The sequence below is a fragment of the Acanthochromis polyacanthus genome, chromosome 19 (assembly GCF_021347895.1).
Source record: "Acanthochromis polyacanthus isolate Apoly-LR-REF ecotype Palm Island chromosome 19, KAUST_Apoly_ChrSc, whole genome shotgun sequence".
Lineage (NCBI taxonomy): Eukaryota > Metazoa > Chordata > Actinopteri > Pomacentridae > Acanthochromis > Acanthochromis polyacanthus.
In genome coordinates this window covers 2,284,244-2,306,790 of record NC_067131.1, presented here as the reverse complement: position 1 = coordinate 2,306,790, position 22,547 = coordinate 2,284,244, and the positions used below count along the sequence as shown (strand labels likewise).

Here is a 22,547-nt window from a genome sequence, read left to right as displayed (position 1 = left end):
ACAGCTGGCTGTTTTTTTGTCCACCAGCGAGTGTGTGTGTGTGTTTATGTGTAAAATTTAAAAAAAAGAAAACCTAAGTTGTCATAATTTGTGGTTTTTGAAGCAAGAGAGGAGAAGAGGGTGGATAAGTGATGGTGAGTGGTTGTTTATGCTCCGTCTGTAATTATTGCTCATTGTGAGAGGCTTTTTTCCCCCTTTTTTTGTAACTAAAACGCTCTCTCGTGGTCATGACTGTGCTATTTTTTTTTAGTTTGTTTAAACACATTTCAGATGGTTAGAAAATCCTCCGTTATTATATGGAAGTTGTGGGGTTTTGTGTTACTGTGAGGTCAGTTTGTAACAGTAAATGTAAGCTGCACGTGTTGCCTTCAGGGCTGTTCTCTGTTCTGGGTCAGTCCTGTTGCACTCAATAACGATGCTGCGCTGATATCAGAATCCAGGGACTAAGCTGAGGTACTACCTCATCTCTAAATGTCACACGGCTTCTGCAGCAGGTGAACAAATTGGGAAAAAAAAAACAAACAATGACATCCAAAACAGTAGCCGCCTAATAAACACTCTGAGCTGAAATGATTAGTCATTCAGCAGAAAAATGCTGCAGTTTCAATAGTCAGTAAATTGTTTGTCATTTATCAAGCAAAAATGTCAAACATTCCAGCTCGTTAAATGTGAGGCTTTGTTGCTTTTCTCAGTTTCATATCATTGCAAATGTAAAAAAAAAAAGAAAACAAAGGCAGGAAACGCTGTCGGGCTGTCGAGAGTTTCTGATTTCACGTTGACAGTCAATTAAAAAATTCAATATTGTTAACCCTCTAAACCCCAGGCAGGTTCTGGGTCTTTCTTTTATTGCTCCTGTCACATTTTTACCCACTGTGGGCTCATTTTTCACTGCACCTCTACGGAAACAGAACGACTGTGACTACAAGTAAAGAGAACCCAGAAATGTATTGTGTGAAGTTTGATCCAGTTACAATGTCACAAATCATTAAAAATAGATACATAAAGGTTAATTATTTTCTTACAGGGGGGCCTCAGTAAACAGCACAACCATGACTAGAAATAAACAGAACTAAGAAATTTATTTTGCACGGTATATGATCTATTACCATGCCATAAATTATGAAAAAAGAAAAAATTCTTACATTTTTTAAAAAAGGAATCAACATTTCTAACATTTTTCCAAGTGCCCAAGGGTGTTCCCAATATTGTAAAAAAAATAACAGTTACTCCACAAACTATAAATATTTTACTACTTAGATGTTTTATTTGTTTCCATACTCGTCTCTGTTTAAACATATCCTGCAGTTCAGCCGAAAATTACCCAAATTTTTGTCATGTGACTCTCGATCACAGTTGTACAAGAGACTCCATATTTTTTAGTTTGTATCAAAATTTTCTTAGTATCTTAGATTCTCAATGAAAAGGTTGCATAATAAAGAGATTTGGATCAAATATTCCCATTTTAGGCTCTGTTTTGGAGGAGTTTTCAGACAGAATGGCACCTTTCAGATGAGTGGTTCAAACGTTAGTGACAAGTTAAAAATCTCACAATTGCTTTTGTTTTTACGGTTTCTGGTTGCGATAAATGGTGTCATTGTAGTGATTTTAAAAAAGAAAATATAACCTGCCTTTTAAACCGGGGTAAATATATCAAATAAATGTGAAATATATCCCAAAACATTGCCTTTGTGGATGAAAAAAGTGTTGTGTTTTTGTCCAGACTGTGTTAAATATGTCTGTCTGGCTTTATTCGCTGTTTATCAGGATACATTCCCATGCAGCTGAAAACCTGTCCACTGATGATAGACTCGGATGTCGTCTTTTACCAGTTAAATGTCAGATTCTTCCGTTACATCTCTTTGCTTTCATTGCATGAACTGATCATGCGTTTGTCCCAGCAGTGTTAGTGTTGTTAAGGAAACCGTCTCTCACCTCCACGTTGTTTTCTCCTCCCGTCCTGCAGGTGGCAGCATAGACAGCGACTGTGTCTTTGAAGGAGACTACGCTGTGCCCCCGCTCTCCATGACCGAGGGCATGCAGCACATTCGCATCATGGAGGGCGTGTCGCGCTCTCTGCCCTCCTCCCCGCTGCTCACCCACCAGACCATCAGCGTCCGGCTGCAGCCAGTGAAGAAGCTCACAGGTAAAGATGCTGCAGCGACGGAGGAGCTGAGCAGTGCTGTCACGTTCTCCTACAAATAGAGGAAAACTGACAGAGATGTGGGGCTGTTTAGCTGTCCTCCCCCATTCTACAACCCCTGGCAAAGATTATGGAATCACTGGTCTTGGAGGACGTTCATTCGGTTGTTTAATTTTGTAGAAAATGCAAATAACAGACATGCCACAAAACTGAAGTCTTTTTTTTTTTTTTTTTTTTTTTTTTATTTAGCCTGTGTTCAACCAGGTCGGTCCCGTTGAGATACAACAACCTCTTTTTCAAGGGAAGCCTGGTCAAGACAGCAGCGTGATGAACAAAAAGTGCGACAATTAAAAACCGACGCAACAGAATAAATAAAATGCATGGTAGATTAAAGCACAGGATTAAGAATTTACATTAACTTTCCTGTTTTCCTCATTTACAGGCACCAAAAATACTGTTGCCTTGTCTGAAAAAATCCAAAAATTCAGCAAAAAAAATCCACAAATTTCTGAAAATTTGCAAAAACCTTCAGGAAGAAAATTCTCTTAAGTTTTATTTCAAAAAATCCCCCAAATTTGGCAAGAAAAGTCTTGGAAATATGTTCAAAAAATGAGTCAAAATCTTCCAAAGAAATCTTAAAAATATCTAAAGTGATTACATATATATCAGTAAAACTTCAAATATTTTCTTTAAGAAAATTCACATAAAAATTCATCAATTCACTGGATTTTGGTTGATTTTTATGTGAATGTTCTTAAGAAATATTTTTAGCAATTTTTTTCGCCAAAAAATGTTCAAAAATTTCTCAAAAATGTTGAAAATGTGGACATCAGAAGTTTCACTGTGAAAATGTGTATTTTTCTCCACATTTTCAAACTTTAAAACGGCTCAATTTTGACCCGCAGAACATGAGTGTTAAAGAAGGTAAATCATCACCAAATGTGGTTGTTCACTGTCAGCTTTTAAATGACTTTAATCTGTGTTTTGCTTTTTTTCTACCAAATTAAACTGAATAAATATCTTCCAAGACTGGTGGTTCCATCGTTTTTACCGGGGGTTGTACAAACACAGCCTCCCTAACCCTCCACTGTACGCTGCAGGCAGTAATCGGAGTCACACACGCCGAATTAAACCCGATTTTATGAAACCTACAGGAGAGGAGAGATGCTTCGCCCTGATAAGCAGTAATCCTTTACTGTATTACTGCAGAACCGTAAAGCGGGGCTGTGCTGCAGCCTCCGCTCTTTCTAATTCTGCTAATCACCAGAGTCACACCTAACGGACGGTGTCAAGAACAGCTGATGGACTGCCAGCTGTGGCCGGCTCTGCCCTCCTTTATCGCCTTCCATCTCCCGCCGCTAATCGTCTCCTTCCACACTCATCTCTGACATTCAGGGAATGTGGAAAATTGCCTCCCCTCGTCTCCCCCGTTCATTAACTGGATTATGAGTGTGTCGTGTTCTCTCTGCTGTTATTACAGAACGTTGGAGGAGGGGGGGGGGGAGCTGTGGTTTCGGTACACAGGGCGGTGTGGACAGCTAAAGCTTAGCGTATTTCAAAAATGAAATATTGACACTGCAGCTTCGTCCAATATCAGAGCAGCCTCCACACAGGAGCAGAGTGGGTGTGAAGGACTTTAAAGCTCCATCCAGCCGCCACTAGGGTGCACCAGCCTCTCAGCTACAGCCCAGCCTTAACCGTTTCTGGTAGCAAGATGAGGAGGGGATTGTGATTTTTTTACATCATACAGAATGATTTATGGTCTCTCCCGGGTCATCCAAACTGTGGGTTTTAAAGAGGAAACGCACCACATCATTTTCTCTCATTTCAGCAGGGCGTGCCACTCTGCTGTAGAGGCCTGTGTGTGTGTGTGTGTGTGTGTGTGTGTGTGTGTGTGTCTGGATAGCAGAGGCGTTTTTCTTCTCTTTTTTTCCTTTTTGTGGGGAGCTGGGCGTAAGAATTAGATTTCAGACCAAGCCAATCTCATCACACTTTCTCCTCTCTTCTCTGTCGTTTAAGGAGCCATCTCTGCTCGTGCCGTTTGTATTTTTCCTGCTTTATTCAATCTTTCCCGGCACATTTCGGCCCGATTTGATGGCTGCACTTTCATCTGCGGGAATCAAAGTGAATTTTTCAGAACATCAGCGTGTATGGGAGTCTGTAAATACATGCGTGTGTGTGTGTGTGTGTGTGTGTGTTGCTTTCTTGACAGGCAAGAATAGCTTGATTAACGACGTGCGGCGCTGTCTCATTTGTACTATTCTTATTCCAGGGCTGACGTAGGGAGAGGTCTCTTTGCGGCGGCGTTGCACATGTCATCGTTTGGCTTGATGTATTGTAGCAGTCAGGTGCGGCTTGTTGTGAGGCCGATTTTAAATGAAGTCCTGGGGATTATCTCCTTTTTAATGTGCCTTATGTTTCAGCCGTGTGTGGTTTTTCCTTTTACCTTTGCATAATTAGCACACTTCCACCTGTCATCTTCAATGTTTCGTGTTCGGTGGCGGCGAGCGTTTACCTTTTGGCAGGATTAGCCCTTCACTCTGCTAATCCTCGCAGATTTATGTCTGTGTCACATCACTTATTGTGTGCTGTGTTTGTATTGCCTTGTCTGGTGAAATAATGAAGCCATTTAAAAAAGAGAGGGAGAGCATAAAACTGTTTGCTGATTGATGTAGGTGTGCTTGACCTTCTGAACCCAGAGCAGCTTCTGGACGTTTTTTCTTCCTTTCTTATTTTTACTCGCTGTAGGTTCATTAATGCACTGAAATATGAAACGGCACAACCATGACTAGAAGTGGAGAAACTCTAAATTGTATTCTTGCATAGTCATAATGCCCTAAATCAAGAGAAAGAAAACAACAAAACTTGAATTTCTTTAACTACTTCTTTTTTTTTTTTACTTTCGTGTCGTCTTGCGGGTCAAAACTGACCCGGTTTAAAGCTTGAAAATATGGAAAAAATAGATATTTTCACAGTGAAACTTCGGTGTCTACATTTTCAACTTTTTTGGAAATCTTTGAACATTTTTTAATGGGAAAAAAGAAATGTTAAAAATACTTCTTCAAAACATTTGCAAAAAAAAAAATCGCTGGATTTTGGTTGATTTTTTTGTGAATGTTCTTAAAGAAAACAGTAAAAGTTTTACTGATATATATGTAATCACTTTACATGTTTTTAGGATTTTTTTTGAAAGATTTTTACTCATTTTTTCAAAATATTTACAAAAACTTTCTTGTCAAATTTGGAGGATTTTTGAAATATTTTTTGAGGGAAGATTTTAAGGAATTATTGTAATTTTCTTCCTGAAGGTTTTGCAAATTTTCTGAAATTTGGGGATTTTTTTGCAGAATTTTTGGATTTTTTTCAGACAAGGAAACAGTATTTTTTGATGCCCATAAATGAAGACAACAGGAGGGTTAAACCTTCCCATCAGGTGTCGACAGTCCGACTTTACAGCCGTTATAGGAGCTAAACTCTTCTCGCCATCAGCGTATCTGATGGAATGACATCCTGCAGAACCCCCTTGAAGGCTTGAGGTGTCCTCTGTCCTTCAAGTCCTCAAAGACCTGCGTCTGCTCTGGAGTGGCGTCGAGCAGCAGATTGCATTTGGGCTCCTCGGCTTTCTCACCCTTTAATTAATTCAACTCAGCGCCACTTCCTGCACAGCTTGACAGTACCGAGCTCACAGGCCAGAGATGGCCGAGGTGAGAGGACTAGTGGTGGCAGAGGAGTGCTTTGGAGAGCAAAAAGAATAATAAAAGATCAGCAGCAGGTCTGAGGGCTGCAGCACTTTGATCCCCCCGGTGGCCTCCACCAACCGCAGCCTCTCGTTGGGCCTCCTGTGAAGCTCCTGATTGGCTGAGTGGCGACGATGGCGAGGACTTGAGTTATTCGACTGCAAGGCTCTGATAGGATGAAAACGCAATGAAAGCGCTGACCTTTTTAGAGAATCATTGAGTTTCTGATTTAATCCCCCTCTGCCTGTTGAAGACTCTCAAGGGGGCCTTTGGACGCTCGAAGGGTCAACTTGAGAAACAGATTTGTGAGGCAGGCAGGAGATACGGTGAACGCTCAGTGCTCTGATGGTGTCTGCTGGTGGTCGCCACGAGTTTTCTATGGAAAATAATATAAAACCAGCTACCGTTTTTACTGTGTTTGTCCAAAACGTAGGAAAATCCTTCGATGAGCACACATGAAACTGGCTGATTGAACACTGGTACTTAATGAGATAATAATAATAACAAAAAGGCATCAATATGTTCACTTGTAGTCTTTTCACAAAAGCACATAGCATAATCCACATTGCGTGATGAAGATATCGTTGAGTATAGATACCACAAAATGTAAATAATAGCATTAAATTAATATTACCAAAATCCAGCAAATTTCGTAGATTTTCATGTGAATGTTCTTAAAGAGAATATTAAATTTTACTTACATATATGTGATTACTTTACATATTTTTAGGATTTTTCTGAAAGATTTTTACTCATTTTTTGAAAATATTTACAAGATTTTTTTTTTTGCCAAATTTGGGGATTTTTTTTTTTAAAAATAAACCTTTAAGGGAAACTTAAGGAATTATTCTAATCTTTTATTTAATTATTTTTTCTGAATTTTTGGATTTTTTTCAGACAAGGCAACAATATTTTTTGGTACCTGTAAATGAGAACTACAGGAGGGTTAAATGCATCTTAAAGGTGAATAGTTTATAGTGAAAACTTCCCAAATAATGCATTTTGTGTTCTACTTAACATAATAAAATGACCTAGCACAGTAAAATAAAAGCTAATAATACAACTAATGCAACCATGATAGTAAAATAATCTTATAAATGGACATTCTGTTGTAGTTAGTATCTTTATTTTTGATGTTACTGTAAATTTAAAGCTATTTCCTTGTACTTCTGTAGTTTCATAGGATATTTGATTGAATAATAATCTGCTTATATTTCGTTCACGCTCCAATACTTCCATTAAGTAAAGCTCAGACTGAACTAACAATAATATAGAACATAAACCTCCAAGAAACGCGTCTTTTTGAACTGAAGAATGGTCGAACTACTCGATCAGGGGAAAGTTTCTCTGCATCTAACTGCGTTTTGCCAGAATGTTTGCCAACTCTTGGCTCCTCTCCGGGTTGTGCGTTTGGAGGACATTGTGTTTTTTTTTTTTTTCTTTCTTACTGTTTTGATTTGACATAATTACAAGCCTGAGGAATCCCTCAAGGAAAAACGCTCATTTAGCAGGAACATTTTTAGAGCAAATCATGATATAAAGCTTATCTGTCTTCTCTGCTTTGCCCTGGTGGAAACATATGTTCTCTCCAGGGTTCAAGAGATGGAGGACGCATTTCTATTCTTTAGTCAAGTAAATGTGGCTGTGCTGAAAATGTTAGTGAAAGCCAGAAATCTGGAAAAGACAGCGGCTCAGGTTGATGTAGTAAATCTAGGCTGCTACACTAACCAACTAGATACTACTAGAAAATTAGCAGCTCATACACATATCTGATTTACATGACACTGATTATACCAAAAAGTCTGTTTCAAGTCATATTAATAATACTAACTTTATTTATATATCACTGTGTAAAGTCAGAGTTTACAAAATGTTTTACAGACAGGAAAAAACAACACAGGAAGTGGAGAAATAGAGTTAAATATGGTAAGAGATTTTCAAAATAAGTCAGTACAGCAACTTCAGATAAAATAATACAAGAGAAAATTATCATATCCAAATAAGGAGAAATAAAATAAAATGGAGACTAAAACCATAAAAACGAGGCTAAAAAAAATAAGTTGTAAAATGAGTAAACACGGAAATAATTTTAAATTAAAATGACTCAATACAACAACACATAAATTAATAAAAGAATCAAAAAAACAAAGGGAATAAATTTTTTTTAAAAAAAGATAAAATCATGGCAAAAACGAGGCTTTTAAGGAATTATTGTAATTTTCTTCCTGAAGGTTCAGAAATTTGAGGTATTTTTTTGCTGAATTTCTGGATTTTTTTCAGACAAGGAAACAGTATTTGTTGGTGCCCGTAAATGAGGACAACAGGAGGGTTAAGCAAAGTTCAAGCAGCTCGGGTTTCTGCTTAAATAATTGCTCTTAGTTCCACTACTTTGCAGGTTTATTTTTAAACGAAGCAGCCCTCCTTCACGCGTGTCTCACAGATTCCCCCGACCGCTCCGTTTGTGTCGTCTATTTTTAGTCCGCTGTTGTCTAAGAATACGAGTTCGCCGGCTGCTCGTTCTCACGTTTGGCATCCGAGCTGCTGATTGCTTATTTGTTCTTTAATAAACGTCTCGCTCATACGCCGGTCCCACCAGAGGACGCCGACCCCCCCGTCGATTGATCGGCGGCGCAAACATTTAAGGGGAATTATTTCAACATCTCTCCCCAGATTACGCCGCCTTCCCCCTAATTAATGGCAGCAATCGATACAATTACTGCTTCCCCACAGGTTGTACGTAAAGGTAGAAAAGCGCATTTGGCCTTAAAACCTGACATTTAATTAGACCTCCTCATTTTTCTCCCACTCTATCGCAGCAGTATGAGTACGTCTCTACGGTGCTTATAGCAATAAAGAGCGAATACGCTGAGCTAACTTCTAAATGGCCACTGATGTAGGCAGAACAACGCTCAGCAGCAGCAGCGTTGGATTAGCAGAACTGCTTAGTCAGGCTGTACATCTCTGTGTGTGTGGGTGGTCCTAAAGAATCCACAGTAAAACAGTGCAGCTCTGATAAATTAGCTGCTGCTTCTGCATTCTGGGCTTCTTTTGTTGTTTGTTGGTGCTATTTTTTGATTCCACAGGATAAGTGTCCACAGGGAGACGCAGGTTTCAGAGGATTATAATAAGAGTTTATTCTGTCTGTTGAGGATAATTATTGTTGGATATTTTTGTGATATGGGAATGAGGTCAGATGAGGACAGAAGAATCATCACAAATAGAATCTCAAACAGCTGAAATTCTACTTGTTGTGCAAAAACCTGCACGTTAGCTCTTGATGAAGCTAAGCTAGCTTTGTTTATTTGTCTAATTGAATTATAAATATTTTTTCCTGACTGTAGGCTCATTTATGTACTGCAATATAAAGCAGTGTACCTTTTGGAAATAGCACAACCATGACAAGAAGTAGCGAAAACTCTAAATTGTGCAATCTTACGCAGTTATGATGACATAAATAAGAAAAAAGAAAACAACAAAACTTAAATTTATTTCAGTATTTATTTTTTTAAATCATAAATTAAAAGAAAAGATATTAGTGTATGACCAATACTGGAAAAATGAAGGTTTAAACCTACATAGTACGGATATTTTAATGCATTTTTCTTTTTCCATGCTTATTTCTTTGTATGAGCACGTCCTGGAGTTCAGCCGAAAAGTTATTGAATTTTTTTCCAGGTGAATGTTGGTCACAGTTGAGTCATTTCTAGCTTCATAGTTGCACCAAGAAGCATAGAATTTTTTGTTTTTTACATAATCTGGTTAGAGGAAAAGGTTTATTCATAGTGATTTTTTAAAATACAAAATGCTATGTAAGCACAGCCTGCAGTTCATCCCAAATATTCTGAATTTTTGTCACATGACTGTTGATCACAGCCCAGTTATTAAAGGTTTAATGGTTGCACCAAGGAGCGTTGAATTTCTAGCTTTTGACTGAATCTGGTCAGTGCAAATATTCTAGGTTTTTTTTTTTTTAAACACTAAAATGGGAATATTATTAAAGTAAAATAGAAGCACCTCAAAATTCTGCTGAATCACAGTACATGAGGAACTCTACTTTTCAGCCCTACCTGTATGCTTAATTTTAGAGTTTTGGACAAAATGAGAGATTTTATGACCCCTGGAGTGTTTTATGGCAGTTTTCCAACATGATTAATCAACACCGTGCTCGTCTGATTAATTGATAATGAGCTAATTGTTGGTTGCAGCTCAAACTATCATCTAACGGCAGCTAATGAACAGAGTTTCCTGCTGATTAATTAGTCCGGTCCTGTCACAGAGCTGCTGTATGTGTCTGTGCTGTTAAACATCTTACAAACACATTGATCCATTTGTTCTTTTTTGAAACATCGGATGATCTGCTGGTTTCTGGACGTCATAATGAACCATCCAGCCTTTTCTTTTACACCATGATGTCATCTAAAACAAACCTGCAGTGCTTCCTGCCTCCAGCGTTTATTCCGTCTCGTCTCTTGCTGTGTATTTCTGAAACAAAGCCTGACATCTGGGACGTCTCAATCTCTCTCCATCTCCACGCCTCCTTAGCCAGCCTCATGTTTTATATGGCGTCTGCTGTCCTCTGTGAATTTTTTTTTGAAATGAACACTGACATTTGAGACGTCTCAATCTCCACGCCTCCTTACTCCGCGACTGCACCTCCAGAAAAATCGTTCCTTCAATTATTGTCATTATTTCTTCCCCTCAACCGTCCCAGACGCCGCAGAAACCTCCAAATCATTTCTTCCGCCTAGAGGAAATGTGACATTTTCAGCTCCGTTGTCGCAGGTGAAAAATAAAGAGTGAAGGTTAAGAGTAGCAGAGAGTAATTGAGACGTAAGTAGGATGCCCTGAGGAGGACGCTGAAGAAGCTGCTGGATTAAGTGCTGCCACAGAAGTACTCGTCACACTCCAGTCGTCAGCCAAATAGATTATTTTAGTCATGAACTATCAGCAAACATCAGTTCTTTTACAGTTACTGGATGGAATTTATAGATTTTAAATCCGGAATCTGATGCTCTTGGTTAGAATAGTGAAGGAAAGAACAAAATGCTGATAGACTGGAGGATTAATGCAGACATTTATCATTATTCATAAAAATAAATGATGTCTTGGTGTAGATATGTGGATACTCAGACACAAATCTGTCAAAAATAAATGCGATTTTCTCCAAAATAACTTCAACATTGTCCAAATTTACTCAAAAGTTGTTTAAAAAAATGTTCCTTAATGACAGAAACCCGTTAAAAATGACTCAAATTTAGACCAAAATGCCATAAACTGGTCCTAAATGACCTCAGATTTGTAATAACTGTCCCAAAATAAACCGTCAAAAACCGAGGACCTCCTGTATTCACATTTAAGGTTCTGGAGTCATAGAATTTTTTTGGTTTAAAAAATGACTCGATTACAGAACAGTTGCCGATTAATTGAATAGTCGACAATTAGTTAATTGTTACAGCTTTAGCACCAAAGTTGAGACCCCCTTTTTCCAACCACATGTTAAGCGGTACAGTAAACAGACAGGTATTTTTATTTGTATTTATTTAACCTTTATTTAAGAAGAGGGAGACACAGCTCTCTTTACAAGGACGCCCTGATAGATCAGCGATACACAACGAACACACCAAGGACAGCAGCGTAAAGGACGACGAGACATACTAACTCCCTGAGTCAAAGTTTCCACCAGAAAGACGCTTTTATTTCCTTGACTGTTATTTTTTCTGGTTTAACTTCAACAGGAGCTTAAATTCTAAGATTTCCACATCACTGATTGTTCATTCAACAAGGGGATGCTGTAATCACATAGTTTAATTTGCACATTTACACACAAAAAAAGTGTTTTTAAGTTTTTAGGGAAGCTGTAGACGTATTAAAACAAGAAAAGCATGACGCGTTATTAAAAAAAAACGAGTGTGGACAGACAGTAGGAAGAAATCAATGAGCGTCACATTAAAAAGCTCACAAAAATTGATTTTGGGAAGCGTGTAGAAGTTAAATTGCTGTGAATATTTATCGAATCAACTTCTGTAGTGTGTTTTATGAGCTGGCATAATAATAGATCTGTTTGGAAAAAGAAAAATATAACTTAATAGAACTATTGATGTCTGATGCTGAATAAAAAAAAAAGCGCAAGTTATGAAAAGAAGTGAAATTTGTCAGCAAAGAGTGTCGAGCTTCAGTCTTCCTTCCATATCCGTCAGGACAATACAGGAAGAAGCAGCAACAAACAGCAAATAATACAGAAAGAGCGGTGATGTCTGGCAACGGGAATAAAGATTACCGTTTGTTTGTCGAGCTGGAAGCTGCCAGGAGCTTTGCGTGGATGTGTAGGCATCACATAAAGACAACATACAAAGATTTCAACAGCTTCAACACTCATAGACTGTCGTCCAAACCAACTGAGGAACGGAGCTTTATCCCCTCCTTACTGATTATAAAAACACTTTGCAACAATTAAACTAGAAATGACTCTGGATTCTTGATTTTTTTTGTGTTTTTTTTTACAGACTTATGCCACATTCTTCGGTAGCTTTATAATATCTGTGTTCTTTTTCATGTTAAAGATGTTTTACAGTCAGAGATCAGTTATTTTACTGAATTGTGCTGCATGTTGTTGATATTTTGCGAGCAGCTTTACGGCACATAATGCGTATTAGTTAAGAGAATTAATTTATATTCATCTTTGTGTAAAAATAAGAAACTTGCTGCATTCAACCTCGCTGGATTTTGGTTGATTTTTCGTGAATATTCTTAAAGAAAATATTAGAAATTTTACTGATATATATGTAATCACTTTAGATATTTTCAGGATTTTTTGGGGGAAGATTTTGACTTATTTTTTGAAAATATTTGCACGACTTTTCTTGCCAAATTTGGGGGATTTTTGTAAAATAAAACTTTTAAGGGAAATTTTTAAGGAATTATTGGATTTTTTTTTCCTGAGGGTTTTGCAAATTTTCAGAAATTTGGGGAGTTTTTTTGCTGAATTTTTGGATTTTTTTTCAGACAAGGAAACAATATTTTTTGTTGCCCGTAAATGAGGGCAACAGGAGGGTTAATGGTAAAATTCATGGATGCTGTGTGAAGGAAATTCCAGCATCTGAGAACCTTCAGGCTTCATAGTATCATGTCTGTTTTATTCATGCTGCGCAGAGTTTTAAAATATTCATCCTTTTATTAATTAACCCTGATAGTACAGCGGCTGGAAAGAGTAAAATAAAAGCCAGTATGACCAGACTAACTTCTGAAACGGTGGAAATAGTGGCAAATATCTGTAAAATAATTAGATATTTAGCTGATTTAAATACAGTAAAACTTTAACAGTTGCACGTTCTAAAATATAGAATTATTACTTTTAAAAATATGTGGTTATTAATTACAGTTTTAACCTGTTTTATTCGTGGTTAATGTTAAAATTCGTTCTCTTCTGTAGCTATTTTATGTAATTGAACAAAACAGGAAAATATCTGTAAAATAAAATTTACTAATTTTCAATCCTGAACAAGCAAAATTTTTCTTTCAAGTAATAACTGCATGTATATGTGCAATAATAATATTTTAGCAGATTTAAATACAGTCAAATGTTGTAAAGAAAACAAATTCCAATTTGTAAAAATACACATTTTGATTAATTACAATTTGGGCCTGTTTTTTAAGGTTAACCTGCAAATTTATACCTTTTTTCTTTGCTTTTTCTTACCGTGCTGTTGTCTTACTAAAGTTGTTTTCGCACAAAAAAAATCCCCAATGCAAATAACAAAAAATAAATCTGTGTTTACCATGATTGTCCAGCCACAGGGACAGTTTATGAGGAGCCCAGCTTCAGTTTTATGATTTAGACCCGTCGGTGTCGGTATCATCAGTATTACAAAAGTTTGACCTGTACCTGCAGCGCTTCTTTAAGGCTTGCTGGTAGCACGTGCAGGAGGGTTGGAGAGACTCCTGGGAAATATGTGCGACTGGAAGAGATTAATAAAAAACATTTAGAACAGCAGGCAGAGCAGCCTGACGGATACGAACCCCGACAAAAAGCGGAGACGGGACACAATAAAGTGGCGGCCCCGTGGGTTTGAACCTCTAAACAGCCGTAAAACATGGCTGCAGCTGTACAAACAGAGTTTCAAGGGTAAAACAAGGACAGACAGCGATCCCTGAGCCCAAGAGGAAAATGGAGTAGGCTTTATTGAAACGCCTCGTTTCTATCAAATAACAGCTCCTCTTTTTTTTTTTTTCTCATGTGTCCCAAAAGCTCCGGCGAAAAATCTGTCCCTTTAATAATACACCTCCCTTTTCTCCCTCCCTTCGTTTTCTTCTTTTTCTGTTTTTTTTATGCCATTTTCTCTCCTGCCTCCATACCCACCCTTCTCCTCCTCCTCCCCCTCCTTTTGCTCTGCGGTTGCTATGACAACAGCAGCACTGCGCCATTCATCTGCTGGAGACCTGAGCTCCCGTTCCTCTCACATCTATACATAACACGCTAAGGCGCTAATGCAGTCACGGAGGAGGCGAACGAGGAGCTCACCTTCTATCCGTGCAGCTGCCCCGGTGCACTTTACTTTCTCTTCTGCTTTTCCTTTCCTTTAATTTCCTTTCCTTTCGCCGCTCACCTGTCAGCTCCGGGTGGCTGAAGGTGTCCCCCCTCTTTCCCCAGTGACACAGTGACTGCTTGCTGCGTTCTTCCATCCCTCTTTTTTCTTTTTTTTTTACCTCCCTCTTCCTTTCCTTCCTCCTCCTCTTTCTCGCTCCTCCCGTCACCGACTCGCCATATCAAGCCCTGGCTTCGTATCACTTACTGCGACTGAGCTGAGCCGGCAGCGTCGCCTCTGAAACCTGTGGAGATTTCTTCAGGGGGATAGAAAAAAAACAGAAGAAGAAGGGGGGAAAAGGCAAAGAGGGAGGAGAGCTCCTGTTTTTCCTCCGCACTTCTCCTCCCCTTGCCTCCACTGCAGGTGTTTTTTTTTTCTTCTTTTTCGCCCCCCACTCTGCTTCATTTCTTTGCTCTTGTCTTTTTTGATGAACTGGTCATCATCGCTCAGGGAGGAAGGACTGCTTGTGTCGCTGGAAGGGGAAGGAGGGGAGCTGGTGCCGTACTCCAGCCTTCAGGAATGCTCGATCTGGTTTGAGAATGGTGAGCCCAGCCACACCCTCTTTTTTTTTTTTTTTTTTTTGCTTGTTTCATTCCTCCATCCCTCCCTCACTCGTCTGTTTTCACCTGCTGCTGCTCCACCTTTAGGGTCTGGCGGCTGGAGCAGCCGCCGGTCCGTTTGTGCTTTAACGGGAGGAGAGCAGCAAAGTAATTTCTGATGCGTTTGTCAAAGGGCTGAACTCTAATGACAGTGTAGGCTGGAGGACCTGTGAATCAACCAGAGTGTGATAATGTAAGTGTTTTTCCGTGGCGAGCTGGTCTGTTTCATGCGTCAGCGTGGGTGAGCATTCAATTGTCTTTGAGTGTGTGTGTGTGTTTGTACGTATATCTGTTGGAGTGTGTGTGTGTGGGCGGCTAATGGTGCTTGTTCTTGTTGTTGTGTGTCTCACTTTTCCTTCCAGAGCATCATATGTTAGCATATGGTTGCGTAAATGGGTTGAAGTTGGTGGGGAATAGTTTTCCTTCCCCTCCTCCTCCTCCTCCTCGCCATGCTGTCAGCAGCAGCTTGTTGTTGTGTACCAGAATCACCTTGTCATGTACCGGGACGTGGTTCCTCCTTCCCGGTTCCAGAGCTGCCTCCTCGTCTTCATCCCCGAGGGGCGCCGGAGGAGGAGGGGAGGACTGATAGCTGGTGTGTGAACAGAACAAAATGTCTCAATAACACAACCCCTCATCGGCAGCTGCTGTTGCTAGTCTCAGGTGAGCGGTTTTTTGATGAGACGCCTACAGCCGGTTTTCACACCACTTAGTATCACCACCTGGAGAGCGCTTTGATGAGCTTCCCTTGTCAGCTGTCATTCAGGACGCATCAGGACTTGGGTTTCTGGGCGGCTGCGTTGAATAGCCGTGTTTATCGTCCCCGCGATGCAGAAGTGCTTCCTGGGTTTGAGCGTCCCTCATGGGGTTATTTGAAGCTAATGGAGCGAGACGAATCAGGCCTCATCCACAGTTATGTCCGCCGTTATGGCACGAGGACTTTCTCCGAGGAAGTTGTTACGCCTTGAAAATCTAAAGATTGCCGTTCGCCGGGCTCACATAAACACACGGGTCTCGTTCGAGGCAGTCTACTTGAGCTTGTAATTGAAAATGCGGCCCAGAGAACGTGTGCCACAGTAAAGCTTGTGTGTTTTCCAAGGTTATTCTAATCATCGCCTCCTCTTGAGTTTTTCGAGTGCCTTGTTGTCTGTGTCGGTGCTTGTGAGTTCATATTTATTCACAAGACAACACGGTTAACCCTCATGTTGTCCTGCGGGTTAAAATGACCCGGTTTAAAGTCTGAAAATGTGGGGAAAAAATACATCTTTTCACAGTGAAACTTCTGATGTCCACATTCTCAACATTTCTGGGAAATCTTTGAATATTTTTTGGTGGGGAAAAAAAGAAATGTTAAAAATGTTTCTTTAGGAACATTCACATAAAAATCAACCAAAAGAAAATATCAGAAATTTTACTAATATATATGTGTAATCACTTTAGATATTTTTAGGATTTTTTTTACAAGATTTTTACTCATTTTTCTGAAAATATTTACAATAATTTTCTAGCCAAATTTGGGGGATTTTTTTAAATGAAGCTTTTAAGGAATTATTGGAATATTTTTGGATTTTTGTCAGACAAGGAAACAATATTTTTGGTGTCAGTAAATGAGGGCAACAGGAGGGTTAGACCAGGCTTTGGATCGCTGGGCTTTCTCAGTTTATGTGGCCCACTTACCTGAGCATAAACCTCACTCTGCAGCGGTTCAGAGTGATATTGATTTATGTAATTGCTCAATTTCCCTCCCATGCAATCCCTTGAACATTTGTCAGCCAAATGGCTCGCGAGTCTGAGATGACTTATGAAATAAATATGACGCGCCGTCTAAACCCAGCCTTCCTCGGGTCACTTTAGTGGCAACACTGCATGTGAAACGGAGCCTGGCTGGACTTTTCTGATGTTAATTTAGTTACTGGATTAACAGCAGTAGTGACATTATGACCTGTTGATTTCTGAGGCAGCCGTAGGTGTGTTTTACCGCTTAATCATGATTACAAAAGCAGCCTGCTGAGTGACTCTATAGGCAGGTGGGCTCAGTATGTGCACCTCATGACACTCGCGGCCATAAATCAAGCATTGACGACACCGCTGGCCTTTAAAACCCTCTCACTTTGTCTCTCAGTCCACAAGTTCAGAAGAGGAATTTCATTATGAGCCGCACACTTGACTTGTTGTTTTCTCCTCCGCTGTCTCTCGGATTTTCACCACAAATGGAAGCTCTTATCCTTTCAGAAGTTCTCTAATGTGTAGAATCGGAATTAGTCATCAAGCGAGGCAGCTTCTGTGCAAATTCCCTGGAATCTAGAGTTACAATCTTTTATTCTGATGAGGGGAGATGGAGCCGCCATTAGCAAGATGAAGTCATCCTGTTGATCCCCTTCTGACTGAGCTCTTTAAAGTCTAAGTTTCTATACCAGCTAACAATCTGCAATTACAAACATCCCCCAAAGCTTTCACAGCAGTTACAGTTAAACATCTGCCAAGAAAAGCAACCCAGAAAAGGCTTTAGCTGGATTAGCATTACTGTTTACCTCGGTAGAATCCTGAAGAAAGATGTTTTTTACAACAAATAGCAACAGAATATGAGAAAATATGTCATTGTTGATGCGCATAAAAGTGGTTGTCCCCAATCATGGTGTTTGATGAGATATATGCAGACGATATACAACTGTACATCTCAGTTTTATAAAAATTATCCTAATGATCTGAACACAGGAATGCAAGAAGACGAAAAAAGCTTCTTTAACAAAACAAGAGGAAACGATTTTGATTTAGGACCCAGTAGAAAGATGCTGTTTTGAACACCAAGCAGATTCTAGTTGTTTATTTCCTACCGTCACAGTTTTACTCTCTGTGGACTCATTTTTCACTGCGATATAAAGTCTTTCACCTCTATGGAAGCGGCACAACCATTTCTAAACATAGAGAGAACTGAAAAATGCCATTACTGCAGTAGGTCACACTTATGTCATAAAGCATAAAAAACGAAACATAAAAGCTGAGTTTCTTTGGTTATTAATTTTACAAACGTTGAAAAAAGGAACCTGGAATGAACCCACTGCTGCTACCAGAAAAGATGGTGGCTCTGTGTACTACAGATGAGTTACTACTTTCATGCATAGTTTGTTTATATCCTTGTCTCTTATCTGCTGTGTAAACACAGCCTGCAGTTCAGCCGAGTGCAACTGAAAAGTCCTTGATTTTTTTTTTTTCGTCCTGTGAATGTTTGACAGCTCAGTCACAAATGGATCTTCATTTGTATGAAGGAAGTAGATATTTTTTTAGTTTTTATAGAATCTGTTGAGCACAAAAAGTGAATTTTTCGTTATTTTTTTTAAGTGCGATATGCAGAATCAAAGTGATTTTCATAAAATATCAGAGGAGAATACTTCAAGGACTGTTGAAAAGTTGAAAATCCGACATTTCTTTTTGCTGGTACTGTGTTTTTGCTTCAGTAAATGGAGCAATTTGGTGATTTTTCAAACCCAGTTCAGAGAATTAAAAGTGGTTTTAGACTTTAAATCTAACTTTACTTTAAACAGGAGATGATACGGGAGTTAAATAACTTTTACTACAGCTGGAATTTTAACTAGGGATGGGAATTTCGACTAATTTCCGAACCGACAAGTCGCCAATAAAATTAGCGACTAGTTGGTTCGGAAAACTTGCAATTTAACCCTTTAAGCGCCAAAGTCGCAATATTGCGACAAGCAGCATTGCTGAACATAACAAGCCATAGCTTCAAATATACTGCCTCGTGTGCCTCATGTACTGTACACCAGGAGATGGCGGACATCTGGAATTTCAATCTGAGCATCAGTTGTGGGCGTGTTTTCATTCAAAGTTTTGGAGTTTAGAGTCTGAAAACCGAGGAGACGAAGACTCGCCGTCGGAGCGTATCAGAGCGCAAGACGGCACATTTTAGAGCGAGAAAACTCACCGTACCGAGAGGTCTGCTCAACGCTGACAAAGTACTTTGTCAAGTAATGGCTTACTCATATTCTGAAGAGGAATATTTACCCTCTGATGAAGATGTTCAGTCGTCCACTGAGACAGAAAGTGCCGCTGCGTCTGTGCGTAACGGCAGCGGGTCGGTGCGCCATGACAGTCCACGAGCAGCACATAGTGGAGCCGATGCTTTGCTTCGGGGTGGTGGGTGTAGCTGGAGTGGTCAAAACACCGCTAATGATGAGGGGGATAGCGGGGGTTGAAAAAAAGAGACAAGCATATGCTACTGGCAGGATCAACCAGGTAGCCCAGACGGGACGAGCGTGCGGCCGCCCGAGCGTAGAGCTGCATGGCGGCGCCCGGTCGGGGGGCGTGGCGGGCACACTAGCGTTTAACCGACTAGTAAAATACTAAACGTTTAATAAATGAGTCGGTGGTTAAACGATTAAACGACTAGTCCGCACATCCCTAGTTTTAACTTTCTAAAAGACGATCTAACATTACCCATAATGCTCGTGGCACTGTGTGAGCTAAGCAGGTTTCCTTTTACGTGAGTTGTAAAGCTGGATAGAGCCTAACTCCTCCTTTTGTCAAAGATTAGCAGACCGCTAGAGTCCTTTTCCGTCTTTTTCTGAAGTGTTCTTTCACACACTGACGCTGGTGAGGCTGCGTTTTGTTGAATAATTCTGTTCTGTATCTTTAAAGAATACTGAGGCCTGGGTGTTTCTTTGCTCTTTAATCCCCCAGTGTTTCATTAATTTCTATTAGCATACTTTATAGTTCTATTGATGCTGAATTGTTATTCAGTGTTTATCTTTTTTACGTTTTAATTCTCTCATGTGCAGCACAGCAAAGAGTTGCATCTTTTCACGAGAGCTTCCACAAATGAAGTTACCGTCACACTGCCACTTCTGCTCACATTTATGTGGATATTTAGCCGTACCTTCTGGGAAAAAAAGGCTGTAGAGTGGCAAAGAGAAACCCGCAGTGTGCTATTAATAGCAATGATAATGATTTGCTTACAAAACAGAGCAGTGGGTTACATATACCACCTCACTGCTTTCTGCGAATGCTGCTGCCGGAGAGCTGAGCAAACATTTCTCCATGAGATGCTCGCACGGACACGCCGAGGCCTACAGAAGTGTGTTATTGTATGCGTATGCGTGCCCATGCGTGTCCGAAAGCCTTCCGGACTGCTGCACAGGACTGCACAGTGACACCAGCCTCGGCGTTAACATTCACCTCTCGTCTGTCCGCCGTTAGCTTATTTGCTCCGTCATTTGAGGGCGCTGAACCGCTACGAGGCGTTTGTCTGGATCACGGCTACCGTCGGCCCGCTAACGACGTCTGAGGGATTACATGAGAGAAACAACTTATGGCAGCTTTTATCAGACGGGAAATGAAAGAAATTTGAGGTGGCTTTCATGTTGGAAGAAGTGGCAGATTATCAGAAACATCTTAGCCCTCGTGTCGTCCTGCTGGTACAATTGACCCGATTTAGAGTTTGTAAATGTGATGAAAAAATATAGATTTTCACAGTGAAACTTCTGATGGACACATTTTCAACATTTTTGGGAAAACTTTGAACATTTTTTGGTGGAAAAAAAAATGTTCAAAATGTTTCTTAAGAACATTCACAAAAAAATCAACCAAAATCCAGCGAAAGTCGCTGGATTTTGGTTGATTTTTTTTGTGTGAATGTTCTTAAAGAAAATATTAGAAATTTCACTGATATGTATGGAATTACTTTAGATATTTTTAGGATTTTTTTTGGAAGATTATTACTCATTTTTTGAAAATATTTACAAGAATTTTCTTGCCAAATTTGGTGGATTTTAAGGCATTATGGGAGTTTTCTTCTTGAAGGTTTTGCAAATTTTCAGAAATTTGTACAATTTTTTTGTTGAATTTTTTTGGATATTTTTTCAGGCAAGGAAACAATATTTTTTGGTGCCTGTAAATGAGGACAACAGGAGGGTTAATCAGATCATCTTAGAAATCGGTAATTCATTTATTATCTATTGTGAGTTTAACTTGTTAATTAGATTCCAGCAGAGGAGCCTCCAACTGATTTTCTCAATGACAAGGGTGTGGTTCTGGAGGTTATAAATACCCTCACTAGGGGCGGAAGTCCAGCTGGGATGAGGGTCAAGGCAGCCTGGCTATTATTAGACCTCTATACCGAGTGGTGTCCTTGGCAATTATGCTGTTCTCGCTTTCTCCGAGTGGTTTCATATTTAACTTCGCTGCTCGCTGCTGTCCTCAGGAGAACATGCCTCCTGCCGAGGAAGGGCATGTCAAGAGTTCACGGTCGCTCCTGTGTGTCACCGAAGGAGCGAAACCGTACGAAAAGAAAGTTAGCGGTGTCTGAATCGCTCAGCGTTAACAATAGCCGCCGTGCTTCCACGTCTGAGTCATGAGGGCAGACTCCATCAGGAATGAAGGGTTTGTGTACGAGAGCAGACAGCTGCCCTGAAAGCCTGCGGTGTGGACACTCTGAGGATGTACGGAAACGAGGATTTTAGAAGAAAAAAATCAAACTGCTGAGAGCCAATGTGATAAATTTAATCAAAACAGTCGATTATTGATCTTCTTGAATAGCATGGAGCTATAAAATCTGCTTAAACACCAAATAAAAACAGCACGTGGCATTGGTGATTTCACAAATTTCAGTTACGAAGAGCCTCGAGATCAATGAATGCATACATAAAAAGCGAGACGGATACAAAAACCTCTCTGTGAAATGAGGATCTTTGTGATTTTCCAGATGTCCGCAGCACTGAGATCATGTTTAGTCACTAAAACTCAGCCTTAACTAGAAAACATCCCTCAACTACATCCCTCTGTACAGTTATTTGAAAAACCTCCCACGATGTCGTATTTTACTTTATGATTAAAACAACAAAACGACAAAAGATGAGACAAACGACACAAAAAAGACCAAAAACTGGACGAAAACATTACAAAGCGACGATAAAATGGACACAAACGAGACAAAAAAGAACAGAACGGCAAAAATAGACAAAAATCACAAGCAAGACAAAAATGAAACAAAACAACAAAAACATGCAACAAATGACAAGTCAGACTAAAATAAGACAAAAAGCAGGAAAAACAAGAAACAAAAAAGACAAAAGATGCAAAATGCCAAAAGAACAATGGACAATCTAGTATTTTACTTTATGATCAAAACCACTTGTCATGGTCTAGAAATGATTTTAAATTTATAGTTTTACTAATTTACAATCTGCAGTTAATGTCTTCTCTGGAATTTTTACACTGTGAGGGCCAGACTGGACCCTCTGGAGGACCACTTTTGGACCACGGGCCTCATGTTGGACACCCCTGATGTAAAGGATTATTAATTATTTCCCTCTGTAAAATTGTTTTCCAAACCTCCCTGTAAAATATGGATTATTGTGATTTTCCAGACTTCCACAGCACTCCGATGGGGAAAAGCTGCTTCATGTTTGGTCATTTAAACTCAGTCTGAACTAGAAAACATCCTCTGTATGAAGGATCATCCACTACGTCCCTTTGTCAA

At 39.6% G+C, this 22,547-nt stretch overlaps 1 protein-coding gene across 1 annotated transcript in view; it reads left to right on the top strand.

Moving 5' to 3' along the window:
• Window positions 1-22,547, top strand: part of tanc2b (tetratricopeptide repeat, ankyrin repeat and coiled-coil containing 2b) — a 157,492-nt gene that overhangs the window by 48,641 nt on the left and 86,304 nt on the right. Inside the window, 1 exon segment of the mRNA XM_051939743.1 lies at window positions 1,964-2,143. Within this exon segment, the coding sequence (XP_051795703.1) occupies window positions 2,023-2,143 (121 nt within the window). The 5' untranslated portion in view covers window positions 1,964-2,022.